At 38.1% G+C, this 24,878-nt stretch overlaps 1 protein-coding gene across 2 annotated transcripts; it reads right to left on the reverse strand.

Annotated features, from left to right (window-relative positions):
• Positions 1–1,672: 1,672 nt before the first annotated feature.
• On the reverse strand, positions 1,673–23,859 carry raver1 (ribonucleoprotein, PTB-binding 1). Of its 2 annotated transcripts, XM_051106291.1 has the most exons (15): positions 23,445–23,859; positions 21,257–21,323; positions 19,187–19,656; positions 12,076–12,267; positions 10,348–10,468; positions 10,155–10,249; positions 9,990–10,061; positions 9,520–9,598; positions 7,304–7,506; positions 7,014–7,098; positions 6,796–6,935; positions 6,635–6,706; positions 6,419–6,541; positions 3,698–3,763; positions 1,673–3,561 (listed from the first exon to the last, which is right to left on the reverse strand). In XM_051106291.1, the coding sequence occupies exons 1-15, from the start codon at positions 23,766–23,768 to the stop codon at positions 3,415–3,417; spliced, it is 2,256 nt and encodes a 751-aa protein (XP_050962248.1). In that variant the 5' UTR covers positions 23,769–23,859; the 3' UTR covers positions 1,673–3,414. The 2 variants fall into 2 exon arrangements, with proteins under 2 accessions (XP_050962248.1, XP_050962247.1); XM_051106290.1 differs by lacking the exon at positions 9,990–10,061.
• Between the last annotated feature and the right edge of the window lie 1,019 nt (positions 23,860–24,878).

Here is a 24,878-nt window from a genome sequence, read left to right on the forward strand (position 1 = left end):
CAAATGAACTCTTTCCCGCCCATTGTTTTTGAAAAAAGTTGCCAGCCACCACCAGCATTTTTGCTCATTTGCACTAAAATTGAATAACAAGTTAGCTTATGGGCAAGACTTCTGGTTTGAGGAGGGTTTGCACTTACGTCACGATTTGGTCGTTACCATACTGGCCATACTCAGAATGTAAACAACAGCATGGATTGCATGATTAATGTACTGCTGAATATGTTGTTCTGCTAATTTATGTCTAAACCTTGGAAAAAACACGTAGAAGCTGCTAAATCATATAGAGATGGACTTAGTAAGCAGGAAAGGGAGCAAAATTTTGACAAACTAAAGTTAATAGGTGGTTAAGATACGTACGCCAGTATTAATTAAGATATTAGCCTAATATTTCACCTACCTGACCAGAAATGATAAGAACAAACACGAATGTTGTCAAGATTCTTGCCCTGGAAATCCACATTTAGTTTGGCCAACCACAAACGCCTTTTGTTCCTCGGACAGTTTTTGCACTCTTCTCCTTGATTTGTTACAACTTTTAGCAGTCTATAGTACTCCAAATGTTTTTACCGATGAGTACAGCCCAAAACATGACCATAATTGACCATTTTCAGCAGCAACAATCAGGAAAATTTGCGAGTTTCCATGCGGTTCAGCGGCATTGTTTACATTTAGTGTCGCCAGTATGGCCGACTAATGAGGCGTTGTGAAAACACTCTACAGGAAATTAGGACAAGAATAACGTGCAGTAAACGGTAAAATTGTTCGCACTACAAACCAGTGTGTTCATAATTAAGACAATACATTAAAATACTATAGTAAGACACCAATTTGCAGTATCAAGCAGCAAAACGAGATGTTTTGTACAGCTAAATATAGACGCTGATAAGATCAGCCAGACTCATTAAATTTACAAATGGCCGCACCCTCTCTTAAGGAAAAATAAGGTGGATACATAATAATAAAGAACAGAGCCTCTACTTTTAAACCAAAAATCTGGTTTATTCTAGCTTTAAGCATTCTTCTTTATTAACACTTGAATGCAGGTAAGTTTCATTTAAAAAGCAACATAAGAAAAAAACATGTTTGGTGAGGAGAGAGAAGATATTTTTGCCTTCTGACGCTGCATGGACAGCAACTCAACTAACACGTTCACGGCCCGGAAAGGTAGTAACATTAATAAAATAATCCATGTTACATCAATGGTTCAGTCATAATCTTATGAAGATGTTATGATATTTTAGTGTGCAAATAAAACAAAAATAAAGACTTTATTCAACAATTTATTCTCTTCTGTGTCCATCTTAGATGCATGTTCACGAGAGCCGTGTCGTGTTACTCTGGTGAATATCGAAGACTGATACGTAAGAGAAGATATGGTTGAATAAAGTCGTCATTTTTGTTTGGATTCTAGTAACTTATTACAGTTGAACCACTGATACATCTAAGCTTGTAACAGGAAATTTTGCTTTAATATATTAATTTAATAACTTAATATTTAATGCAATTCTAATGCATTTTAAAATTGATACTTAATTTTTAATCTAGTGATATACTGCTTCTCATAATTTCAATCCTACTATTGTCACAGATGCTTCTAATTCTGAACCTTTATTGAATTGACCATGTAGTGTTCAGTGTAGTAGCTGATGTGCATATTGACCACACAAATTCATGGAGAACTTAAATAACATTTACTTGTTCAAATGTCACAAAAACAGAGCAGAAGAGCTGTACAAGAGGAAAGAGTGATTGTTGATGAAGAGGTCATTTACCACATCTGTAGCTTTAGTTCATTTCACAGCAGCAGCAGCTCTTACCGCATGTCGCACATGGAAAAAAAATCATTTACAAGATACTGCACTGTGCAATTTCACTCAGATGGATACAAAATATAGAGCAGCAATTTTGATACCATTACAGACTAGCAGAAGAAATATAAGAACACGAGTTCAAGACTCCAGAGAAGAAATATAATCAAACTCAAGCATGTACACGGCAAAGAAACAAACTTAAATGTAGCTGAGGCTCACAGTGTGGAGAGATTACAGTAAACACTGCCGTCTTTTAGGCACGCGACTAACTCCGGGTTTCATCGTAAGTTGCGGTACAAGTCCGAGGTAATGCGTTATCACAAATCAAAATGTCAACCAGATTAATAAGTCACACACACAGACCAAGTACTCAATCATACGTCAATCACATTCCAGTCTGGAGAAGCTCCTTCCCCTCTGGGGGCACAGCAGTTCAAACCAGAGGGGAAAAGGTAGTCACAGTTACGACGGTAAAACTAAATGTCACGCTAAGGCACAGGTCCGGCCTGCTCAAGACTGTTGGCTCTCGGATTTTTAAAAGAAAAGAAAATATGGAGCAGTGCCAACTGAAAAGCTAACTGGCTCCCTCTGCTGGTCTGCAGAGGAACGGCACCATACGGAAAACGCAAAGAGCGAGTGAATGTGTGTGTGTGGGGGAAATACAAAAGCGACAGCAGGCATACTGTGCTTTCAGCAGTACTCTGAGCCTGGTGAGGGGAGAACGGCAGCCCATACTCCATCTCTGACCAGCTGGGACTTCACAACGTGACGGCCGAGACGCTAACGCTTTGCAACAGCAAAACTGTGCGGGTTGAACGAGGTCAAAGAGAGGTGCGAAAGCAGGCAGAAAACAAGAACGAGCGTGAGGAAAGGACAGATTCCGGAGGATGAATACACATGATACGTATCCTCCAAGTGCAACGCTGAACAATCAGCTCAGAAAACCCTGACTCTGTAAAATGGGATGCAAAGATGGGAAGTAGTGCAACAAAAATACTTGGTGCGTGGTGGGGGGAAAAAAAACAAAACGCAATTTTGAGCTAAATCGAACACTAACCCAGCATCAGAGCTCCCCATAAAGACACAGACAGGTGACTCACTAAAGAAAACAGACAGCTACTGTATCCGCTGCACAGATACATGATTTGAGCATGCAAGGCTTGGCACTTGTTTGGGAGAGAGTGTTTGCAGTGGAGGAGCTTTTCTAGACAACTGAACAACTATATACAAACACAACATAGCAGAAAAAGGCTATCGTCCTGCTTAAACGATTCAAATTAAAATGAAAAGGAAAAAAAAAAAAACCCTACAAAGTAGGACTAGATGAACATGACAGAAAATGCTTTTTTCATTGTGGTGTCCGTTGCATCTTTGGGTTTAGAAAAATTAAAGTTAAAACAAAATTAAAAAGGCAAAATAAAAAGAAAACTATTTACATACACATTGAAATTATATACACACAAACTTCAGCAATCATCCATGCGACCGATCTTCAGGGTGCTCTCGCTCACGCACACACAAAAACACACTTAAAGATGGTATTAAAGTAGCGATCCCTTTAGAGAGCTGGTGGTTTAGAGGAAGCCGTCGAGATGAATGCCGGTCAAAAGATGCGCTTGCGTTTCAGGTAGGAGTCGGCGTAGTGCCCCCCGAGACCCTGAGAGTGCTGACCTACATATCCACCCTCCGGACTGGGCTCTGGAGACGGGATGAGACGGGAGAACAGACGCTTCTGCCCACCGACGGGAGTCTAAACATGGACAGAAAATCAAAGTGAATCAAACAGCCGCACTAAGAATAGCCGTTGAAAGGTTCCTGGCACGCTTATACGATAATTGACAAGGAGCAAATATAGATGCTAGACGTCAGGGCTGAAGATGGCCTACCTTCATACCAGCACCAGGTGCAGCAGAAAATAGGCTGGAGTGAGTCATTGGAGGCATTCCAACAGCCTGGAGAAACACAAAGAACTTGTTAAAACTCGGGGACGTGTTGCATATGTTCCAGCCATCTATGCAAATAATAAAGTTGTAATAAAAATGAATATGTAATGATGTGGTGAGGAGGATGTCTCGCTTTAAATAAGTTCTGAAAATGGATCTAGATAAGTGATTTTGGGGCTTGCGGCCAACTCTGCAATCAAACAAGTGTTGCTCTTTTTGTTGAGCTGCACTGTTGCCTCAATGAAAAATTAATACATCACACCTAAATTAATCGAAATGAATTTTGCAATACATTTACCGTTGCGGTTACATCGAAGCCAGATCACAAAGGCATAAAGACAAAACATTTTGGATGTGCGTTTAAACTAAATTTAGAGGAGTTATTCTCTAGGCACCTCATGATTCAATTACAAGGGCCGTGACGCAATAAAAACGATTTAAAGGGGACAATGGATGCAAAATTCACTTTTACATGATGTTTGCATATAAATGTGTCTTTGTGTGTAGACACAACAATGATAAAAATCCATTCTTTTAACCCCTAAAAAAAAACCTTCATGGTTTCAATTATCAAGCCGTTTTGATTTTCTGAGCAGTATGATGTCATATTGCTCAAGCCCCGCCCACAACCGCTAATGGATTGTCCTGTATTTGCACATTTCCACCCTTAGCCAGTTTGCAATTCTCTTGCAATGTCTCATAAGCAATGCAGGTGTTTTGTATCAATGTAAAAGTGAACATCAGAACCAGAGGATGAAGTGGAGTAGTTTTTTGTTTTTGATGGTAACATGCCGCCAAATACACAAAATATGTAAGAGAGAGGTGGAGTGAGCAGTAGATTATAATCATTTAAAGAGTCATGCATCGAAATGGGTCGGTGTGAACTGAGCTGTTTTTGACAAGGTCAAAAGGGTGTTGTTTTACATGTCCATTGAGGAATTTTAACTGAAGTACACTGCAGACATTTCATGAAGATGCTAAAGAATCATACAGGCTTGTGCAAGTAGTGCATTTGATTCTCCATTTCAAAATTAAGTACAAATTAATAAACCAAAACAAGCAAATATAAGTAACGGGGAACAAAGGAACATTACAATCAATAAACAAAAAGTACTTTCAGTATCTGTGAGAGTGCTTTAAGTATCCGGAAGTTAGATGCAGACAGGTGCAGTTATAGATTTTTCTCAGCATTATTGCTTTGATTATTACTGATGACATCATTGCAGCATATAAGAGCTGTCGCGGTCTTTCACACTAATGCACAGATCTATTTCACCAAATCAGATTTTCATAACATAACTGCACAAGTTAAGTTTACATTTCACATCATAAAGGCATTTGAAGATGCAAGTGCATTTAACTGCTCACACAGAGAAACGCACAGTGAGGGGTGGCCAATATTACCAAAATCTTATTAGTAAATTTATTTCAAGGTCACAATGTATATCACAATAGTTATTTTTCTTAATATCATCAACATTTTTGGTAGCATAGAAACTTATTAATTTCTATGCTACCAAAAATGTTGAATGAACATTAAATGACAGACAGCAGGAATATTAGACTGCTGTCACCTTAAGAGCTACCCGGATCAAATACAGGCCATTTCTTAAACGGAAGGCTGCAACCTCCTGAGGTCGTATTTACATGCTGCATACGTCATCAAGCCTGGTTTATTTCAGTTAACTGAACATTACATTCACGAGTCATAAGCATATTACAACAATTTACGCTTCACTAATAATGATGGTCAGATTTATAAATGTTACTATTATAAAATAAGTGATGTATGCAGCCTACGAATGTGACCTCCGGAGGATGCAGACTTCTGGCCACAGTCTCTCAAGAGCACACATTAGGGATGTCACAATACTCAATATAACATCGAACCGTTCGGTACGACATCCACGGTTCAATACGCGCTTGTGAATTGCGGTTTTCGGTTTTGCAATATATTCTACAATGTCAATTATGGCTTACAAATATCATTATGAAAATACACGAGATGGCTTGAAGAACACAAACCATATATTATTGCAGACGAGTGTTTATTGTCCTTTCATTTCATCATTCAAAACGTTTAACGTTATGCCTTTATCCATATTAGATTTAGACATTTAAACAGCTTAAAATCACTTATTTTTAAACCGCAATATGCATCTAGTAGTAGCAGCCTTACATGACTGCTCAATCTTATGTTTACTTAGAAAAATACTGAAGTGTCTGTACAGAGTGTGGAAGCTGAATAGTAGCGCGCTCACCGCATGACAGATGGAGGTGCTGGTGCGGTCACTTGCTCTTAAAATACTCTGTCATTTTTGGTCATACAGATAAAAATAATACCACCCCCCCCCCGACACATTCATAACTATATCAGCCGTTGCACTGTTGCAAACTTTTTTAGCATGCACTTGAGTGCTTATTAGGCTACGTAGGCAATTAAAGGCTCGTTATTATGATTTATATGGTTTATTAATAAACGTGTGGCTAATAGTCAACTATAGTCGTCTGTCAGTATGTGAACTTTATGTATTGAACATGTACTGCATTCCAAACAGCATAAACAATGGCTACACAGAACATATACAAGGGAAAATACTGAAATACTAGCAAGTGAAAGTGCACATTATGTTTCTTCCACAAAGAATGGTTTGTTTTGAGTACCTTATTGAGCTGGGTGGAGGGGATGTTGGTATGAGCTCCAAAGCTGAAGTAAGAGGACTGAGGGGGGCTGGGAGGATAGCTGAAAGGAGACCCTGCATCACTGAAGCCTGTGTGCCTGGAGTGCTTGAGAGACAAAGACAATTACGATTTCACACATGTCCAATCTTGGAACAGAACTCCTTTGCTAGTGTAAATGGAGGGAGGTGAAAACTGTACCTGCAAACCGTAGCTGGGAAGTGCTGCATTTTCCAGAACCTCCTGCTGCTCATACAAATGAGACAAGGGGTCCTACAGATGGAGTGAAAGAGAGAGACAAGTCAGAAAGGGCGGGTGAGCCATCCACACATTCAGTGAAGCTGCTCTTAACACGAGCCGACCTGGTGCAGAGGAAACTCCGGCGTGCACGACTCCTGGAAGCGCAGGCTGTAGTTCGAGTGGATGCTGTGGTTTGCGCGTTGGTTAGACGTGCTGCCAAGCACTGTTCTCTTCCTGTAGGGGTGAGCCCTTGTGCTGGCACCTAAACAAACGTAATGCTTTAGGAAATGAGACAAAAACAAAAAGCGAAAGGTGCGTGAGACATGGTGGGCAGACTGACCTGAAGACGGGAATATGCTAGGAGCACTGAGAAAAGGGTTCTGGGATACACCAACTTCTTTGGGAGGCTCGCCCAATATAGATGCCTTCAGGAAAAAGAGAGGATCTCAATATACAAACCTGCTTTAGATACTATTTGGCAACACGCTGAATACTAACTGGACTAAACAACAGTTCCTGCTGAGCTAAAAGCAAATTGAAGCAATTTCCTCTGGAAGATCATGACAGTAAATGTCAGCTGTGTGACAATAAGTGTGCACAAACAGGAGCAGCCATTAGCATCCATCTCACCCCCGGTAGAGTCGGCCCATCTACTCCTAACATCCCACTCAGGAGGGGTAAATTCATTCCTTGCAGTGCAGGAGAGGCTGCTGGGGAAAAGCCGATCGGTGTGGCTGGGGTCTCGTTCTCTCTCCCAAGAGGTCGGCTGAGGGATGGTTGCTTGATGGGGCCAAGAGTCTCATTCTGCAAGCCCAGTGTTGAAGCAACAGAACCTGAATGAAATAAAATTTAGAAATGGATATTAAACCCAGTTAATTATGACTATGACAAGCAATTTAAAAAAAAAAAAAAACAGATTGAAGTGGTAGACCTCCACAGGTATGAAAATATTAATACCACTTTTCGGAATTAACAGACATTAGGGATACAAAAAGTAAACCATTAACTAACAGTAAGAATTTTTACCAATTAAAGAGACAGTTCATACAAAAACGAAAATTGTCATTAAAGGAGTCATCGGATGCCCATTTTCCACAAGTTGCTATGATTCTTTAGGGTCTTAATGAAAAGTCTATAACATGCTTTGGTTAAAATTTCTCAATGGTAGTGTAAACAACACCATTTTTACCTTGCCAAAATCAGCTCTGCAAAAATCATCCTGTTCTAGTCAAGGTTGCTTTTAGGGATGTTAACCGATGACCGTTTGACCGGTGGTTGACCGTATCAACGTTAACCGGTCAAAGTTGTCGGTAGTCGGTTAAAAAAAAGTGATATCTAAATTAGGCTATTATAGACAGTGGACTATACGCTACTACAGTTAGCCATCTCATTCCTCATCTTTTTGTGTTAAGTGAACAAATTATCCCTCACACTCAATTTTTCATAACTCGCCTGTTTGTACGAAAAGTAAAGGCAACAGGCTAAAACACTCGAGGTTAGAGCGGCGTCTCTTCGGAGCTGTCATTTTCTTAAATGAGCCGTGGCAATGTTTCAAATGAGCTTCTAACCTAGACAAACGCCTTTATTTTCAAAGCGATCACCTTGTACCCAAACCATTTGAAACTAAGGAGCCATTTGTCCTACGATTACATACAACAAGCTCTTCGGCGCCGCGTTTGCGGGACTCATGTTTCGCGCTGTAGGGGATTTTAAAAAAGTGACGTGAGTGGCAGTGTGTGTGTGTGCGGGAGGCAGAGCGGCAGAGAGATGCGACAGAGTTGCGAAATTGCAGGCGCGGCTCGAAATGGCTGTTATTTCAAATAGCGTACCATATTTTAAACTAATCGGTTAACCGGTTTCAACCGGCTAATGAGGCTCGGTGGTCGGTCAAGAAATTTTTTAGTTTTCGCCATCCCTAGTTGCTTTAAATGTTAATGAGCTCTAAAGAGCCTGTTTACTTTAGCCGCTAAACTTGCTAACTAGGAAAAATGATCGCAAAGATTCATAAAAAAAAACCCCTTATACTCACTTCTCCTGTAAGTGAAGCTGGATCAGAATTATCCATTTACTCGATTAATCATCAGAATAATCGGCAGATTACTTGATTACCAAAATAATTGTTAGTGCCAGCCCTACTTGGATGATTCTAAAAATGCAGCATCCCTGACACTATAGCCGCTTTTCCACTATCGTGCCGAACGGTGCTTAGAATGGTCAGGTACGGTTCCAGTTGTGTTTCCACCTGAGCCAGGTACGGCACGGCGCGATTACAAACCGTTCTCGGCCTGGAATTCTCGGCACAGTTAGACAGCCGTGCCAAGCCGTGCTGATAGAACGTGTGTGCTAAGCGAAAGCACGCTATATGATCAAACAGCTTTTACGCTGCGTCCATAGCTCATGCATTAATACTGTCAATAAATGTGTTAGTTTTTAGAAAGGTTTTACCTTCTGTGTCCGTCTCCGTTGGCATGCATATCCCCTCAGCATTTATTGGTAACGTTATACCCGTCGTCGCCTTCTGTTTATTTTATTTTTTGCGTTGTTTATAGTTGTGTCCTTTTTTTTCCTGTTATTTAACGAAGTCCCAAAACCAGAAATATCTGATCATCGTCCATATCTCTGTTTATATTACAATTGCGTTACCAAGGCAACGACTAAAGCATTTGTATTTACAATCCAATGAGTTCCGTTATCAGCACCATAGTAGAAAACGAAACCGTATCCGTGCTGACTGGCCTGGATTGGCACGGAACTGTTAAGTGAAGAGAACGGTTCGGCCCGATAGTGGAAAAGCGGCTTATTTTTCATGACTGTGGAACAAACAAAATGTTACAAACATGTGGTACCTTGAGACATCTCTCCCAACATGTTAATGCCTTGTTGAAGAGGAAGAGCAGCCAGAGGATTTTCACTCAGCAGTCCAGCCTGTGGAAAGACAGAACTGCATTAGTTTGACATTTTTATATAATAAAACAAAAACCCACACATAATCCTTCAAGACGACACTTTTGTCAATTACAACAAACTTAAAGAGGGATGTAAAGTGCAAAAAACCAAAACAAAACAACCACCTATGATGAACATTCTGGCCAATACTTGAACAGACGTAGCTAATGGGGTTTTACCAATTAATTACTTCAGCTCAAAGCATTGATCTGAGGTGGAAGAATAATTGAACAGCTAGTACTTTTACAGAAGATGTTTGAACTCATATGGTAAAATATTAGTTTTAGCAATCCTTCATTTGGGAAAAGTAAAAAAAACAAAAAAAGCACAGCACACAAGCACCTCACACTCACTCAGAGGAACCACTCACACAAGGGAGAACACTGTAGTCTTTATTGTGCAGAATATGAGCCCAAAGAAGAGGATTCCCTAAAAGAGCTTGCTGGGAGGGGAAAAAAAGAGAGTGAGGGAAGCACATGCTGCTGGGACAGTGGCAGGAGATGAGCGGGTGGAGGGAGGGAGGGATGGATGGTACCTGTTGGACTTGATTCTGGAGCAGCAGCTGCATGAGGGCAGCAGACAGGGCAGGGTTAGCCAGCAAAGGCACAGCGGGTGCAGCTCCCAGCAGGCCTGCATATTGAGAGAAGAGTCACAAATTCACTGCCTGGATTAGAATAAAAACCTACTTTAAAAAACGCTAACAGAAGGAAAACGATAAGCGCAAGTACCTTGTTTATGCCCCGGGTTGAGAGACGCCAGCAGCATCTTCAGCGTGGCAGGGTTATTGAGGCCAGTAAGGATCTGCATGGCACTGGGTTCAGGAAGGAGCCCTTTCCCCCTGTTCAAGGCCTGCAGAGGCAAAGGAAGACACTTGTAAAAAAAAAAAAACAAAAAAAAAAAAAAAAAAAAAAAAAAAAATTTACACACACTCACAATTATATTATATATTTTCTAGCTCACAATTCTGACCTTTTACCATCAAAACTGCGTGACAAACTGGGAATGGGTTTTTTTTTTATATTTCTGCATAAATATAATGCAAAACATCAGACTTTCACACAAGTCCTTGAAGTTGAAAAAGAGAATCTAATCAAACAAACAAGACAAAAATATATACTTTGTCATTTAGTTATTGAGAAAAACGATCAGTGTTAAATATTTGCAAGGTGCAAAAGTATGCAAATCTTTGCTTTCAGTATCTGTTGTGACCCCTTTTTGAAGCAATAACTGCAGGTAACATTTTTTGTAACTGCTGATCAGTACTGAACAACAACTTGTAGGAATTTTAGGCCATTCTTTAGTACAGAAACACTTGAACCCTGTGATGTTGGTGGGTTTCCTCCTAAGAACCGCTTGCTTCAGGGGTTCTTTGCAACCTGCAGTGATCTTTGTTGGTCGACCACTTCTGGGGAGGGTAACTGTGCTCTTGAATTTCCTCCATTTGTACACAGTCTGACTGTGGATCTGTGAAGTCCAAACTCTTTAGAGATGGTTTTATAACCTTTTCCAGCCTGATAAGCAACAACAACTCTTTTTCTGAGATCTCCTTTGTTTGTCCCATGATTCACTTTCACAAACATGATCAGACTTTAACAGATCCCTGCTGTTTAAATAAAACGGGGCATAAATTGACACCTAATTGTCATCCTATTGACTGAAAACACTTCTGAACAGAAAAAATTAACTGCTAATCCTATAGATTCACATACTTCTACAACTCACAAATATTTAACGCTGGATCATTTTTCAGAATAAATAAATGACAAAGTATATATTTTCATCTCATTTGTTTGATTGGGTTCTCTTTGTCAATTTTCAGAACTTGTGTGAAAATCTGATTAACTTTTTGGTCATATTTATGCAAAAATATAGAAAATTCTAAAGGGTTCACAAACTTTCAAGCAGCACTGTATACCTTTTAACCACAAATACGCGTCATGTACTAGCTCTGCAATGCTCATGCACTCATTACGTAATCACATTGGAAACATCAATCTCGCAGTTTTAAGAAATAACACTGCAATTCTGAGAAATAAAGTCAGAATAGTGAGATTCTCGCAATTCTTTTTCTCTCAATTCTGAGAAAAGTCAGTTTCAATTCTGAGAAATTGAGTTTGTAGCAAAAAAAAAAAAAAAAAAAAAAGATTTTATTGCAAATGCAGTCTGTATTTCGCAATTGTCAGTTTATATCATGCATTTCTGACAAAAATTCAGAACTGTGAGAAGTTGCAATTACCTTTTTACTTTTTATTCAGTGGCATAATAGGCTTCCATACTTCATTTTGATTTAAGACATTACAAAACGTAGATTTTAAGAGAAAGCCCTGAATGCAAAATTCTCATTTTTACTAATTCTTTTAGTAACTCTAATAACTTAATTTGAGGGCACAGATAAGATGATTTTTCCTGAAATGATTTTGCATACACAACAAAAGTAGTGGAGTGTGGTGATCTACCATTGTCTGGGCGGCGATGAGAGCAGCCAGCATGCTTCTTCCTGGTGGTCCTGGGGCACAGAAGGACACACGTATATGAGAGCCACCCAGAGCTCTTCCATCGGTCAGCCGCTGCACATCCTCGGCCATCTCAGGCGTGGAGAACTCCAGCACTGCAAACCGTCGAAAATTACAGTCCTGACCCTGAGCAAGCTTTGGGGGAAAAAAAAAAAAAATAAATAAAATAAAATAAATACAATTTTTTTTCTCCACAGATAAAATGAGCAGTATTAAGTCAGTCATAGAATTCCAACACGGCCGTTCCCATGAAGCAACTGACTTAAAAGGATAGCTCACCCTCCCCAAAATAAAAACAGCCAATGTACTCGCTCTCATGTTGTTCCAAACACATAAACCTTCTTTTCTTCTACAGAACATAAATATTTTGCCAAGTGTTCGTCGTCCATTTAGAAGTTAAGGGGAACTGAAACTGCTTGGATACCAACGTTCATCAAAATACCTTTTGTGTTCCGAAGAAACAAAGTCATACAGGTTTGGAACGACATGAAGGTGAAAAAAAAAAAAAATGACAGTTTAGAAATTCAGTGGAACCAATCCTTTAAATGTCAAATAAAAAAATAAAACCTGTGATTAGGCTGTTTATCTCACATAGAGGAGGAGGGGAAAGCACCTTTAAGTCACCACTGTTGACATCACAATTTGTTTTTTTGTTTTTTTCAATTTTACAAGAACCAAAAATATAAACATACTTTATAACACAAAAAGGTTAAACAAGCCCACTTTACTACGCTCAAAGAACACAAATCCAAAACATTTTCCCATTTCAGGGCTCTACAGTGCATGTGGCTATAAAAATACATTTAGGAGCACTAGTGCAACTGACCCGATCAGCATAATTGTGTTTGCGCTGAGGGGAACTTCAAAAGTTCCTACATTTTTTTTTTTTTTAAAGTTGAGTAATGCACCACAGACATATCTCATGATTCCTTTCATAAAGTGTAGAGAGAGTGTAAAGAGAAGATTCATTGCGCAGTGTAGAGAGCTTTGTTGATTATAATGGAACTTTGTGAGATCGCGATGAACTAAGATGAGTGACAGCTTTTAATGAGTTTCAAGGGAGTTTGTAAATGAGATATTGATTTAATACATTTAAAAAAAAAAAAACACTATTGCTTGATTTTGCTCCATTTTGTCATCAAAAATAGTTTGAAACAAGTCACAACTGAGCCGCTGCCCATCTCCTTTTAAACAGCTGTGTTTTGTTTATGAATGAACGTGCATTTTTAAACGAATCTAGTGAGTCAATGATTCAATTTCCCATTTATAAAGACAGTCACTTGCTTTATTCGTGAATAAATCAGCTGTTCAAACGAAATGAAGGAATGATTCAGTAATTAAATCAGTGAATTGCCACCACCTACTGGCAGTTCTAATTTCTTTTTTTATAAAAATCACTTTAAGGAGTCAAATATCACCTCGTAATGGAATTTTTGAGTCAGATCTTCTCATTGATTAGAAGGTGCTCCTGAAATTGACTCTGTTTCTGAGCAGAATCTTTGATTTGCACTAGATGGAGGATTTTTTTTTTTTTTTTTAATAAGCAGAGGCATATGGAGCATAATGAATGCCACATTTCCATTAGTAAACTAACAGAAGGGTTCAGCTGTACCACCTAGTCAATGTGATAAAATTAATGGAGAAAGGAGAGATGGGGAACAGGAAAAAAGCAGCACCATGACAAGCACAGTACCTTGCTGAAATGCATTGTAACCACTCTGCCAAAAATCAAAGCCCAGTACTATGCTAATCTACACAGAACACATGCATATTTATATAAAGGAAGGCAACCTTTCCTGACAGAGCCATTAAGATTAATGCAGCTCCTGAGCTCCCCTGCTTTGGGTGGAATTGTGTTCAACAAGCAAACACAATGAGTCGCTAAGGCCTTGATTAGATATTCTAGAAAAAAAATTCATTAAACATTATTTGCCCATTTTACGCATGACTGGAGCCTCATCCACATGAGGCCAATTCAATACCTGCCTAAAACCTGAGGAAATTGAACGGGGAGCACAGCTGATTTAATGAGAATTAACTTCCAAAGCCTTTGCTAATTCCATAGCAATGGGGAACATGACGAAAAGTGTCATTCCCAACAATGCCCCGCAGCCCGCGGTGTACGTGATCCACATTTAACATATGAAAAAGGCAGCAGCTCTCTCGTTCCAGAATGACCTGCTGACTGACAGCACCTGGCCCAGTCAGGTGGTGGTCGCCATAGAAACCAATGCACTCTGCCATGGAGCACTCAGCATGGCCTCATGGAAAGCAGGTCAAAGGTGAAAGAGCTGAATATAAATGGATGCATGAAAGGAAATTCAGCTTTATAGTTCCATAAATCTGACAAAGGGCTATACATGGAAACCAACAAACACACACCACTTTGTCGTGTTACAAGCACTTTGAGAAAAAAAAAAAAAAAAAAAAAAAAAAAAAAAAAAAAAAAAGTGAAATGAAGAGGTTTAGCAGAAGGTTCAGGCTTTTCCTTTTCATACAATGAAGGTGAACAGGGGTCATCGAGCAGCAAAAGGGACACCCAAAAATGAAACCTCATGTTGTTCCAAACCCCCAAGACCTTCGTTCATCTTCAGAACACGAGATATTTTTGATGAAATCCGAGTGCTTTCAGCAACAAAACTACCATGTTTAAGGCCCAAAAAGGTAGTAAGGGCATTATCAAAATAGTCCATGTGACAGTGATTCAAATGTAATTTTACGAAGCTACGAAAATACTTTTTGCGCACAAAGAAAACAACGACGTTATTCAATTTCTTCTCTTCCATGTCAGTCTTCAGAAAAGCATCATGACGCATCCGTTGGTGTGGAAGTTAATCATTCTTGGCATAAACGGGCCAAATTTAATTTCCTTTGATGCCAATGAAAACAGTGTTGTAAGAGAACTGCAATCTGTTCAGCATGTTTAACTGCAGGGCACCGGTGTGTTTTGTTTTACACTATAGACCAATTTGGAGTAGACATCACAGTTACGTCACTTGCATCTGCGCGCGCATTGCGGTTGCAGAAACACACTGGTAACAAGTGGAGGTAAACGGGTAAAACCCATAGAATAAGAGGAAAAAAAAAAAAAAAAAGTTAACAATTGTGCCTTTTGATGCCAAAAATCAAAATGCAAATAATTTTTATAGAATACTGCCAAAGACTTAATTTGAAGCTAATTGCATATGTTTAAACGGATGTACTATGGATGAAAACTACTATGATTAATCTACTTTTAAAGCATAAATTGGATTTAAACAATAGGTCTACATAATATTGACATACGATGTTCATAGGGGACGCATTTTATTATCCCTACATATTATACTATTTAAACCCATTACTATTAACATTTTTACATAGCATTTATTTATTTTATCTCACAATTTTTTTCTTTTTCTTGCAAATGCAAGTTTTTATTTCCTAATTCGGACTTTATAACTCGATTAAACTCAAAAATAATGAATCTGTCAGTTCTGAGGGAAAGAAGTGTGGGATATAAACTATTCGAGGGGGAAAGAGAGAAAGAGGAGTTGTTTTTTCCTTATTAGAATTGTGAGACATAACCTCGGAATTGCAAGAATAGAGTCAGAATTAAAAAAAAAAAAAAAAAAAAAAAAAAAAAAAAAAAAAAAAAAAAATCACGATTACCTTTTTTTAAATTTTATTTTCATGTCTCCATAGACTGCTACTTGAACCGCCCACAAAAACATTATCCCTATTTCAGATTATCCCTATTTAAGGTTGAATAGTGATTATCGCTGGGTGACAAGCTCTTGTAATATGCGGAGAACATTTTGAAAATGACATCTCATCAATATAATCTATAATCTTTTAAAATCGAGCTATTTTGTACCGCATCCATGTAATTCTCTAGCCGTAAAAGGCCATCTCTCCCGGATCTTCTGCAACCATGATGCGCGCACATCCTGAACATTACAAACAAATAGCTCTGGGTAAAGAATGGACTGAAAAGTCAAATGGTTTTGGAACGATAGGAGGTTGCGTAATTGATTTTCATTTTTGGGTGAATGATTTCATTAATTTACAAATAAACCAAAAACAAACCGATTACGACGTTAACATTATTTTCGACTGAGGACAGCTGCAACTTTAAGACTCATTATGGCGCTCATCAGCCGGAGTGGATAAACGTCAGTCATCCAGTGGATAAGTGTCAGTAGGGGAGCTGAAGTATAACAGCTTTTATCAACAACGCGGCAGTAAGAGAAGCAAAACAAGTGGAAATTTAGAAGCTTGACTAGAGTGCAGTGGGGGAAAACCAGTAGCTATTTTAAAAACTGGGGATTTCTAGCTTTTTTTGATGCTTTTTTTTTTTTTTTTTTTTTTTTTGTCGGTCATCCAAATTTATGATCACTTAGAAAAACAATAGTGCACCTCCCCTCAGACCTTTTTTCCTCTGCTCCATCCTGTTCATTAAATGCTATCAACAGAGCCTATCGTCTGGTTCAGCAGTCACATTAGCTCAATATTTCTGCCAGTTTTTCATTAGAGGCATTTACACAAGCACCCTAGATTTCATCTTCATCATCATCATAATATTGCAGAAGGCGGATAATGTTCCACCAGATAATTAGGTAAATAAGCATCACAGAGCATACGAAGAGACAGCCACAATGGTGGCAAATTAAATTTCAAATTAAAACTCCAGCACTGGAGAAACAATTAAGTTGCGTGTTGATTACAATATCCTGCCATCTGCCTTGGAGTACATACAAATGACATGAAATCAAAATTGAGCCAGTTTACTTCCTTAATATCAATGTCTTATTGTACACAAGTCACATAATAGAATATCACCCCCACCCTTTATAATTTTCCACTGAATAATCAGTTTCATTTGAAATTAATCATTTTAATTAGATTGTGGTTTCAGGTTATTTAACTATATTTTTAAAGTTGGCATGAAACAGAATGCGTGATTGATCGTCTTTTCTTCCCTATACCCAACAAACACAGCTTCTCGAAAAAGGAAGACAAAAAAAAAAAAAAAATATATAATAAAAGTGTGTGAACTGATTTTGTTCATTGGGAATTGACTGGATCTTTGTTATTTAGGGGTGGGAACCTTTCGGTACCTCACAATTTGATTCATATCAATTCTTGGGGTCACAATTCAGGATTGCGATTTAAAAAAAAAAAAAAAAAAAAAAAAAAAAAAAAAAAAATACAAAAATCAAAAATGCAAAAACATACCAGTCTAGGGCTGCCACTAACGATTATTTTGGTATCAAAGTAATCTTTCGATTATTCTGACGATTAATCGAGTAGTCTGATAATTATATTTTTTTTGTACTAATAAGTGATCAATAGCAAGTAATCATATGGTTTTATTGAACAAAACTGTTAAAATACATAACGTATTATAAACAACAGAGCTAATGTACATTGCATTATAACAAATGCCTGCAAAGGGCACCAACGGCCTGACGATTTACACTGTATTTACACTTTACTGTGTGATCTAATCGAGTTTAATATCGAGTCAACATTTGATTAAAATGTTCACTTAGGCTATATTCACAATTGGTAAAAAGTGTTTTTTGAAAAAAAGTTGACACGGGTGCTTTTACTGAAAACAAACAAACAAACAAAAAAATCTGGCAGCATTGCAGCCGAGGGTGTCTTTTGTTGCTATAACAACAGCTGCAACAGTATGAATGTCGAGAAAAGAGAAAGCTCGCTTGCGTTGGCTTTTGTTTTTTTTTTATTTTTTGGCTTTATTTGATAGTACAGTATTTAGACAGGAAGCGAGGTGAGTGAGAGAGTGAGAGACAAGGACGGGATCAGGAAGGGTCTGCAAGATGGGACTCGAAAAAGGGATGCCCAAACCCAAAATTCTACATGTCGACACGCTACCCACTAGGCTATCGGCGCCGCACACTGGTATTTGAAGTTAACAGGTAGGAGACTGTCAGTTCACAACAATAATTAAAAAAAAAAAAAAAAGTATCTACCGGCACATTCTCCATTTCTTCTTGCGGTTATGGAAACGACAGGTCTCGCTACTGGTTTGTCATTGGTCAGCTGTCAAAAAGGCACTTGACGTAGAGCGTTTCTTTCAGGAAAGTTGACATTTTTTCAACTTGAAAAGACGCTCTGAGCTGCAGAAAAAGACGCCAGCGGTGGCGTTTAAAAAGGTGCTCAGGACTTTTTTTGAAAACACCGTTTACTAGGACTATAATGTAAAATGGACGCTGCAATTTCAAAAAAAGACACCAAGTGTGGCCTTAATCTTTAATATTTGGCTATTTCTTAAATGATAGAAACGCTACAGCCACTTCAATTTCTTGAATGTGGACATCAAAACATGTAGTGGGGGTTTAAACTCATTTTGAAATTGCAATGAACAGTTAGCATATTGAAATACTGAACTATACTGATGTATTCTCCTGCGTTTGCGTAGGTTTATAAATGATTTACCTTACAAATCTGATGAAATAATTCACGTTGCATTCCCAGATAAATGTTATAAACCCAAACTGAGATGCTCCACACATGTAAATGAGAAGTTAGCAACATTTACTGTGAACAGAGCTGGTCTGAGACGCATGTGCATAACCTACACGCGTGTAAAAAGCACATATTAAACCTGCATCGCATATATTAATTTAAATTGAATCGTAGCGTTTGTGAATTCTTAACAGCATTATGATTTTTGATTTTTAAATTAGTTTAAAATGTGGAATGCGCCACTTCCAGTATTTTTCCAATTTTTTCGACACAGGCAAAATGCAACTAAGGATTTTTTTAAATCTAATACTCGAACAGAATCGAGGAATTGTTTCAGCTCTACACCAGTCTATACTACGGGTAGTCCTGACTCAAGAAATCAGTGTTTCCCATTAACTTCCTAACAAGTCAAATATATTTTACAATTCCCATTAAGGATGTGCGAGAATCCAAATACAATGTTCGGAAAGTTAATGACATCAACATGTCTTAACACGATTACACAGAAAAACATTCTGCATGAACAAAACCTTACTTTCACACTTGACTCAAGTCAGGTGGGTCAAGCACTCATACCCACCTGGCAAAATACGGGAGCGTGCGTGTCAGTCAGCACACTGCGGAGATCCTGAGCGGTGAGGATGTTTTGAGGTAGTCGGTCCACACAGAGGCAGCGCGAGTGCAGCATGGGAAACGTGAGCGAGCCAACCTCAGTCCAGTGCACGTACAGCATACGTGACCCAAGCTGCTTCCCAAGCAGCTCTGATTTCGCCCTGGCCGCAGAGTCCTTCTTCATGTACTCAACAAAGCCATAGCCTTTCGAGTGGCCAGTGGTAGCACTGTGCACCAAGAAGCAGCGCTCAATGTTTCCAAAGGGGCGGACGAGCTCCTCAAACTGTTGCTGGGTGAAAGCCCTGGGAAGGTTGGCGATGCATAGCAAAGCGTCTGTCGGCTGCAGCTGCACAGAGATCTCGCAGTCACGGAGAACATATTGGTGAAATTCCTTAATCGCAAACTGGGCCTGCTCACCATTTAGTAGTGTCACAAAGGCTTGAATATGAAAAACAGAAAATAAAAAAAAAAATTAGTAAAAGCAACCATAAAGGTTTACTACTATTCAAAAATGTTGGGTTGAAAGGAGGTCATTTATGCTCCTCAAGGCTGGATTTTTTTTTATCAAAAATATAGTAAATACAAAGCTTTTGAAATATGTGACACTAGACAACAAAACCATTCATAAGAGTCATTTTTTTTGAAAATGAGATTTGAAAACATCTGAAAGCTGAATAAATAAGCTTTCCATTGATGTATAGTTTGTTAGGATAGGACAATATTTGGAGATACAATTATCAGAAAATCTGGAATCTGAGGGTGCAAACAAGTCAAAAAAAAAAAAAAAATTGAGAAAAATCGCCTTTAAAGTTTGCAGCAATGCATATTGCCAATCAAAAATTAAGTTGATACATTAATAGTAAGAAATTCACAAAATATCTTCATGGAACATGATCTTAATATCCTAATGATTTCTGGCATGAAAAAAAAAAAAAAAAAAAAAAATCTATAATTTCGACCCGTGCAATGTATTTTTGACATGAGAAATGTACCTGTGATACCCAAGACCCCAAGGTCACATATTACAACTATTTTTTTTCCCTATTGCAATACATCCTAAAATACAATTTTATTTCTGTGATGTCAAAGCTGAATTTCAGCATCATTAGAGGCATTTCTATTACAGAATTGCACAAAACTTTGGCGATATTTTATAAATGTTGATTTTAAAAAAAAAAAAATAAAAAAATAAGTATTGCAAAAAGACAACGTTTCCATTAACCAACGTTATGCGACTAAAATGTAATTTGTTCCTCTCACGATATGTCATGGCAACGGATTTTGATGGATTTTTGCTTTATTTAATCTAAAGAGGCGTACGCATGTATCTTTACAGAAACTTGTGCGGCGCTGCTCGTATTATCATGAAATGGCTCTTATACTTGAGAGCGGCTACGTATGAAGTGTTTCTTGGAGTTTACAGCAAATTGAAAAATGATCATATTCTTATTTTTACATATGCAATGTGACCTGTAGATGCGAAAAAGCCTTTTCCATTGCAGTTTTGCGAAATATTCCTTTTTCGAATTGCCTGAAAACCACCTCATGCAAGCGTAAAAACTTTTTTTGCGACATATGGGCGTTTTTTTTGCGAAAATTGCGCATCTTAAAGGGTAAGGGAAACGCAGGGTAATGGAAACACCGTCCCCAGTGTCATGTGAGATATATATATATATATATATATATATATATATATATATACACACACATACACACACACACACACACACACGACACAGTTAAAACAAAAAACAAAAATAAATATATAGAACCCAAAGACTAAAATAATCATATAAAATAGAAAAAGAAAAAAAAGAAAAGGAAATGAATAAATAGTCAAAAAAAATTTGTAGGGTTCAGGTTCACTCATACACAAAAAGTCGAGGAATCTAAACATAGTGCTACTTCGAAAAAAAATAAATAAAAATAAACTGATTATCTGAGCTGCTGATGCTAAATAAAGACTTGGCTCAGGATGATATAAAACATTGCCATGCAACAACAAATGTCCATTCATGTGATAATGATTCATACACACCTGTCCCTTTGTATTTGTCCACAAAGCAGTACTTCAAATCATAGTTGCTTAACAGCTCGTGCACCTCCTAAAGAAAGACACAATGGGGGGGAAAAAAATTAAAATAAATAAATAAATAAATTCACTAAACAGGAAGAATTTCATTCACTGAATAATGACTGCACCCTCCATTTTGCATAGACAAAGCCATCATCCAATAGATTCACAACAGCTTGGCTCAGCTATCATCTCCATCCTGTCACATTTGCACCTTCTTTTCCCACAGTACTGATTTTAAAGTTCCAGAACCTTTCAGTGGTTATGATTAAGTGATTAATAAGTTACTTTTGACAGCAACAAGGGGAAAAAAAACCCTCGACTTTAGCTTCCAGGCTTCCTACGTGTGACCATACTATGAACCAGCACTTTCTTTCAGTGTCAGTGAAAGCAAAACGTTTTGTTTCAGCGCCTTCTGTCCTTTGTCATCCTCACTGCTCCCATTCCAATCTGGAACAATACTAGAGTTGCTCACACACATACACAAACACACACACCTGCATTCCCCATGAATCAAGCATTTTCCTAGGAGAATCACACCCACAAAGAACAAGAACTAACAGACACATATGAACACTGCTCATTTCCATAACAAAACAGTGTGAGAACTTGGATGACCAGACAATGTGATTTACAAGGGAACAGCTAGTAACATCTAGCACGTAAAGTTTTATATATTCCCCAAACTAAGAAATCCAGTTAATCATTTCGTAATAGTATTGAATAAACTAAACACATACTAAACATTTATTAGAACTGTTTGCAATGAACTAAGCTGGATGACGACATCACTGAATTCAATGATTAACTGCCTGTGTTTACTGTTCTTTTGCATTACTGACACACTATTTTCCTATTTAATACTGTAAAGCTGCTTTTACAAAATCTGTATTGTTAAAAGCGCTATATAAACAAAGGCGACCACGACCAAACGCATTCTGACCAGTTATTAAATAAGTCAAATAAGCAACTGTTAATGGTGAAATGCTACTAATCACAAACGGGATAGACACTAATGTCTCATAAATGGGTACTAGCATTTAATGAAAAGCACTAGGTTAGCTAACTAGCTACTAGTAAAAACAGCAGCCTAAAATGATAAGAATATCATCAAAATGAAGTTGAGGTCTGAACCACAAACCTCTTTAAATGTTTGAGAATTCGTAACTTGTTTTTTAACAGCTTCTTCAGCCACTTTCATGGTGAAAACTATACTTGAGTTACTGATTTACAACAAAAATTAAAGACTTAAGACTAGTTTTTCATTTTAAAACCAAATTTGGATTAAATCTCCATGGTTAACACCAGAATAAAACACTTTCATAGAATAAACAATAGTCAAATAAAACATTCTGACAGTGAGCTCTGGCAAGAAATGTGGGAAAGAATTCATTAGCAATTTGTTACAAATAACAATAAATAAGTAACTAGTCACTGTTGGAATAGTGATTATCAAAGGGAAAACAAATACAAGTATGTAATTGAGCAATAATCACTGAGCACGTGATACATTATCTAATGTATAAGTATTAGTGAGTCTTTAGATATTTGTAACTACTGGATTACAGAAACAAGGCAAAGTAGGAAAAGTAGAAACAAATATTAATAGCTGTTGTTTTTTACAGAATGGGAGTCAAAACGGCTTGCCAGATTCTGGTTAACAGGTAGATTAACCAAATATAGTGACAAGCCACTTATTGGTAACGGGCAACATTTTCAGATTTAAACGCCAAACTTGTGAAAGCATGTCGACACTTGCGTCTAAAAGTATTTAAAATAGTGAAATGAAGCAGCGAAAGCGTAACTTCACAATCTGTGATTTGGCACGTTTGTCAGGTTAAGCATCCGGGCATTCAGCACGATTAAATGAACGGTCAAACGGCCCGCATCCTTTCAAAACATCGACATAACTCCCATCGGACTCCATCAAGTCACCGCTGCTCTTTAATGGCTGCGATGACACGAGGTTCGGTGTGGTCAAACATCTCTCTGACCACTGCTCATTCACCTTCAGATTGCCACACCAGATTCAATTATCGACACTAAAACACATACTGTTAACTACTGAGTCAGCGATAACTGAAATCTGGAAGTGTGACTCAACCTGTGTTTGGGATGCTCGAAAACACTATCAACCGTTTGATGTACAAACCTGATTGCTGATATCGGCGGGGAGGTTCTTGATAATTATTTTTCGCCGATTGTAAAACTCTCTTCTCGTTCTTTCCAAACGACTAGCAATCTCTTCTGGACCGAGGGCCGTCAGTTCATCATCGAGCCGTCGCGGACAGTCGCTGCCCGTCGGTGAACCCTCCTCGCCGGTGTCCGCATCAACTTGTTTGCCCGTTTCAAACCCCCAGTTTTCGGGCTCGGCTGCTTGGTCGTAACTTTTATAAAGTGGATTCGGGACAAAATTGGCACCAGTGAAGGATTCCTCGTCTCTGGCAGCTGAGTTAACGGACACTGCGGCCGCCATGTCTCCGTGTGGAAGTTTGTGCGTTCACACCGCTCGTTCGCTTTGGCCAGTTTAAACAATACACACATGTGAGAAACTCGCCCGCTGATTGGCCGAGGGGAAATGCGTTTTTCTTTCAAGCTTGAGGGGCGGGGCCAACGAGTCACGACTCAAATTTGAACACACAGCAAGTGGGTTGCCAGATACTATCAAAATGGAAAATATTTACATTAGACATAGAATAATAACTTATTTTTTATTTATTTTTTTATTTTTTTTATTACGATCTCGGTTTAATTTCTTTAAGGTTTGCATAAAAAGGTAAAAAAACAAAAAAACTGACATGTTGGTCAGTGTACAGGTTGCCAGATATCACATTGTCCTAATCATCATGTGACCCTGGACCACAAAACTGGTCTTTAGTAGCATGGCTAATTTGTAGCAATAGCCAACAAAACATTGTATGGGTCAAAATTATACATTTTTCTTATATGCCAAAATAATTAGGATATTAAGTAAAGATCATGTTCCATGAAAATATTTTGTAAATTTCCAACCTTAAATATATCAAAACTTCATTTTTGAATAGTAATATGCATTGCTAAGAGCTTAATTTGGACAACATTTAAGGCAAGTTTCTCAATATTTTGATTTTTTTGCACCATCAGATTCCCAGTTTTCAAATAGTTGTTCAAATAGTTGTATCTCAGCTAATGTCCATTCCTAACAAACCATACATCAATTTTTAAACTTTGTGCATGAATTCAAAAATGTAAAATGAAAAAATGGACCCTTATGACTTGATTTGTGGTCCAGGGTCACATATAGGAGATATCCTTGATGTGGACTGTTGTAGAGAGTTTGTTCTATTTTTATACCCTGATGTTTTTTTAGCTAATTATTTCTCAGTCCTCTAGTTTTAAAAGGCATTAAAGGTGGAAAAAAATGGGGACTGGTTGCCAGATCAAGATAAAAGTACTCACTTGTATTAACAATAGGGGTTCACTGTGGATTTGTTGTGAAAAAGTCACGGTTCTGTGCTTTAAAAATAGTTTTGTAGAGCTTGCCTAAGGTTCCAGGTCTTGTATGTGCATGCCATCAACGCTGCAAAGAAATGGAAGTAGCAAAAGA

Source organism: Labeo rohita, chromosome 3 (genome assembly GCF_022985175.1).
Source record: "Labeo rohita strain BAU-BD-2019 chromosome 3, IGBB_LRoh.1.0, whole genome shotgun sequence".
Classification (NCBI taxonomy): domain Eukaryota; kingdom Metazoa; phylum Chordata; class Actinopteri; order Cypriniformes; family Cyprinidae; genus Labeo; species Labeo rohita.

What these genes read in the sequence shown, in the direction of transcription:
- raver1 (XM_051106291.1), bottom strand. Translation starts at nt 23,768, where the DNA reads ATGGCGGCCGCAGTGTCCGTTAACTCAGCTGCCAGAGACGAGGAATCC. An exon ending in ATGGGCCGACTCTACCGGGG is followed by an intron (nt 7,099 to 7,303) that starts GTGAGATGGATG and finishes TTTTTCCTGAAG; the next exon opens with GCATCTATATTGGGCGAGCC. An exon ending in CCTCCACCCAGCTCAATAAG is followed by an intron (nt 3,764 to 6,418) that starts GTACTCAAAACA and finishes GTGTTTCTCCAG; the next exon opens with GCTGTTGGAATGCCTCCAAT.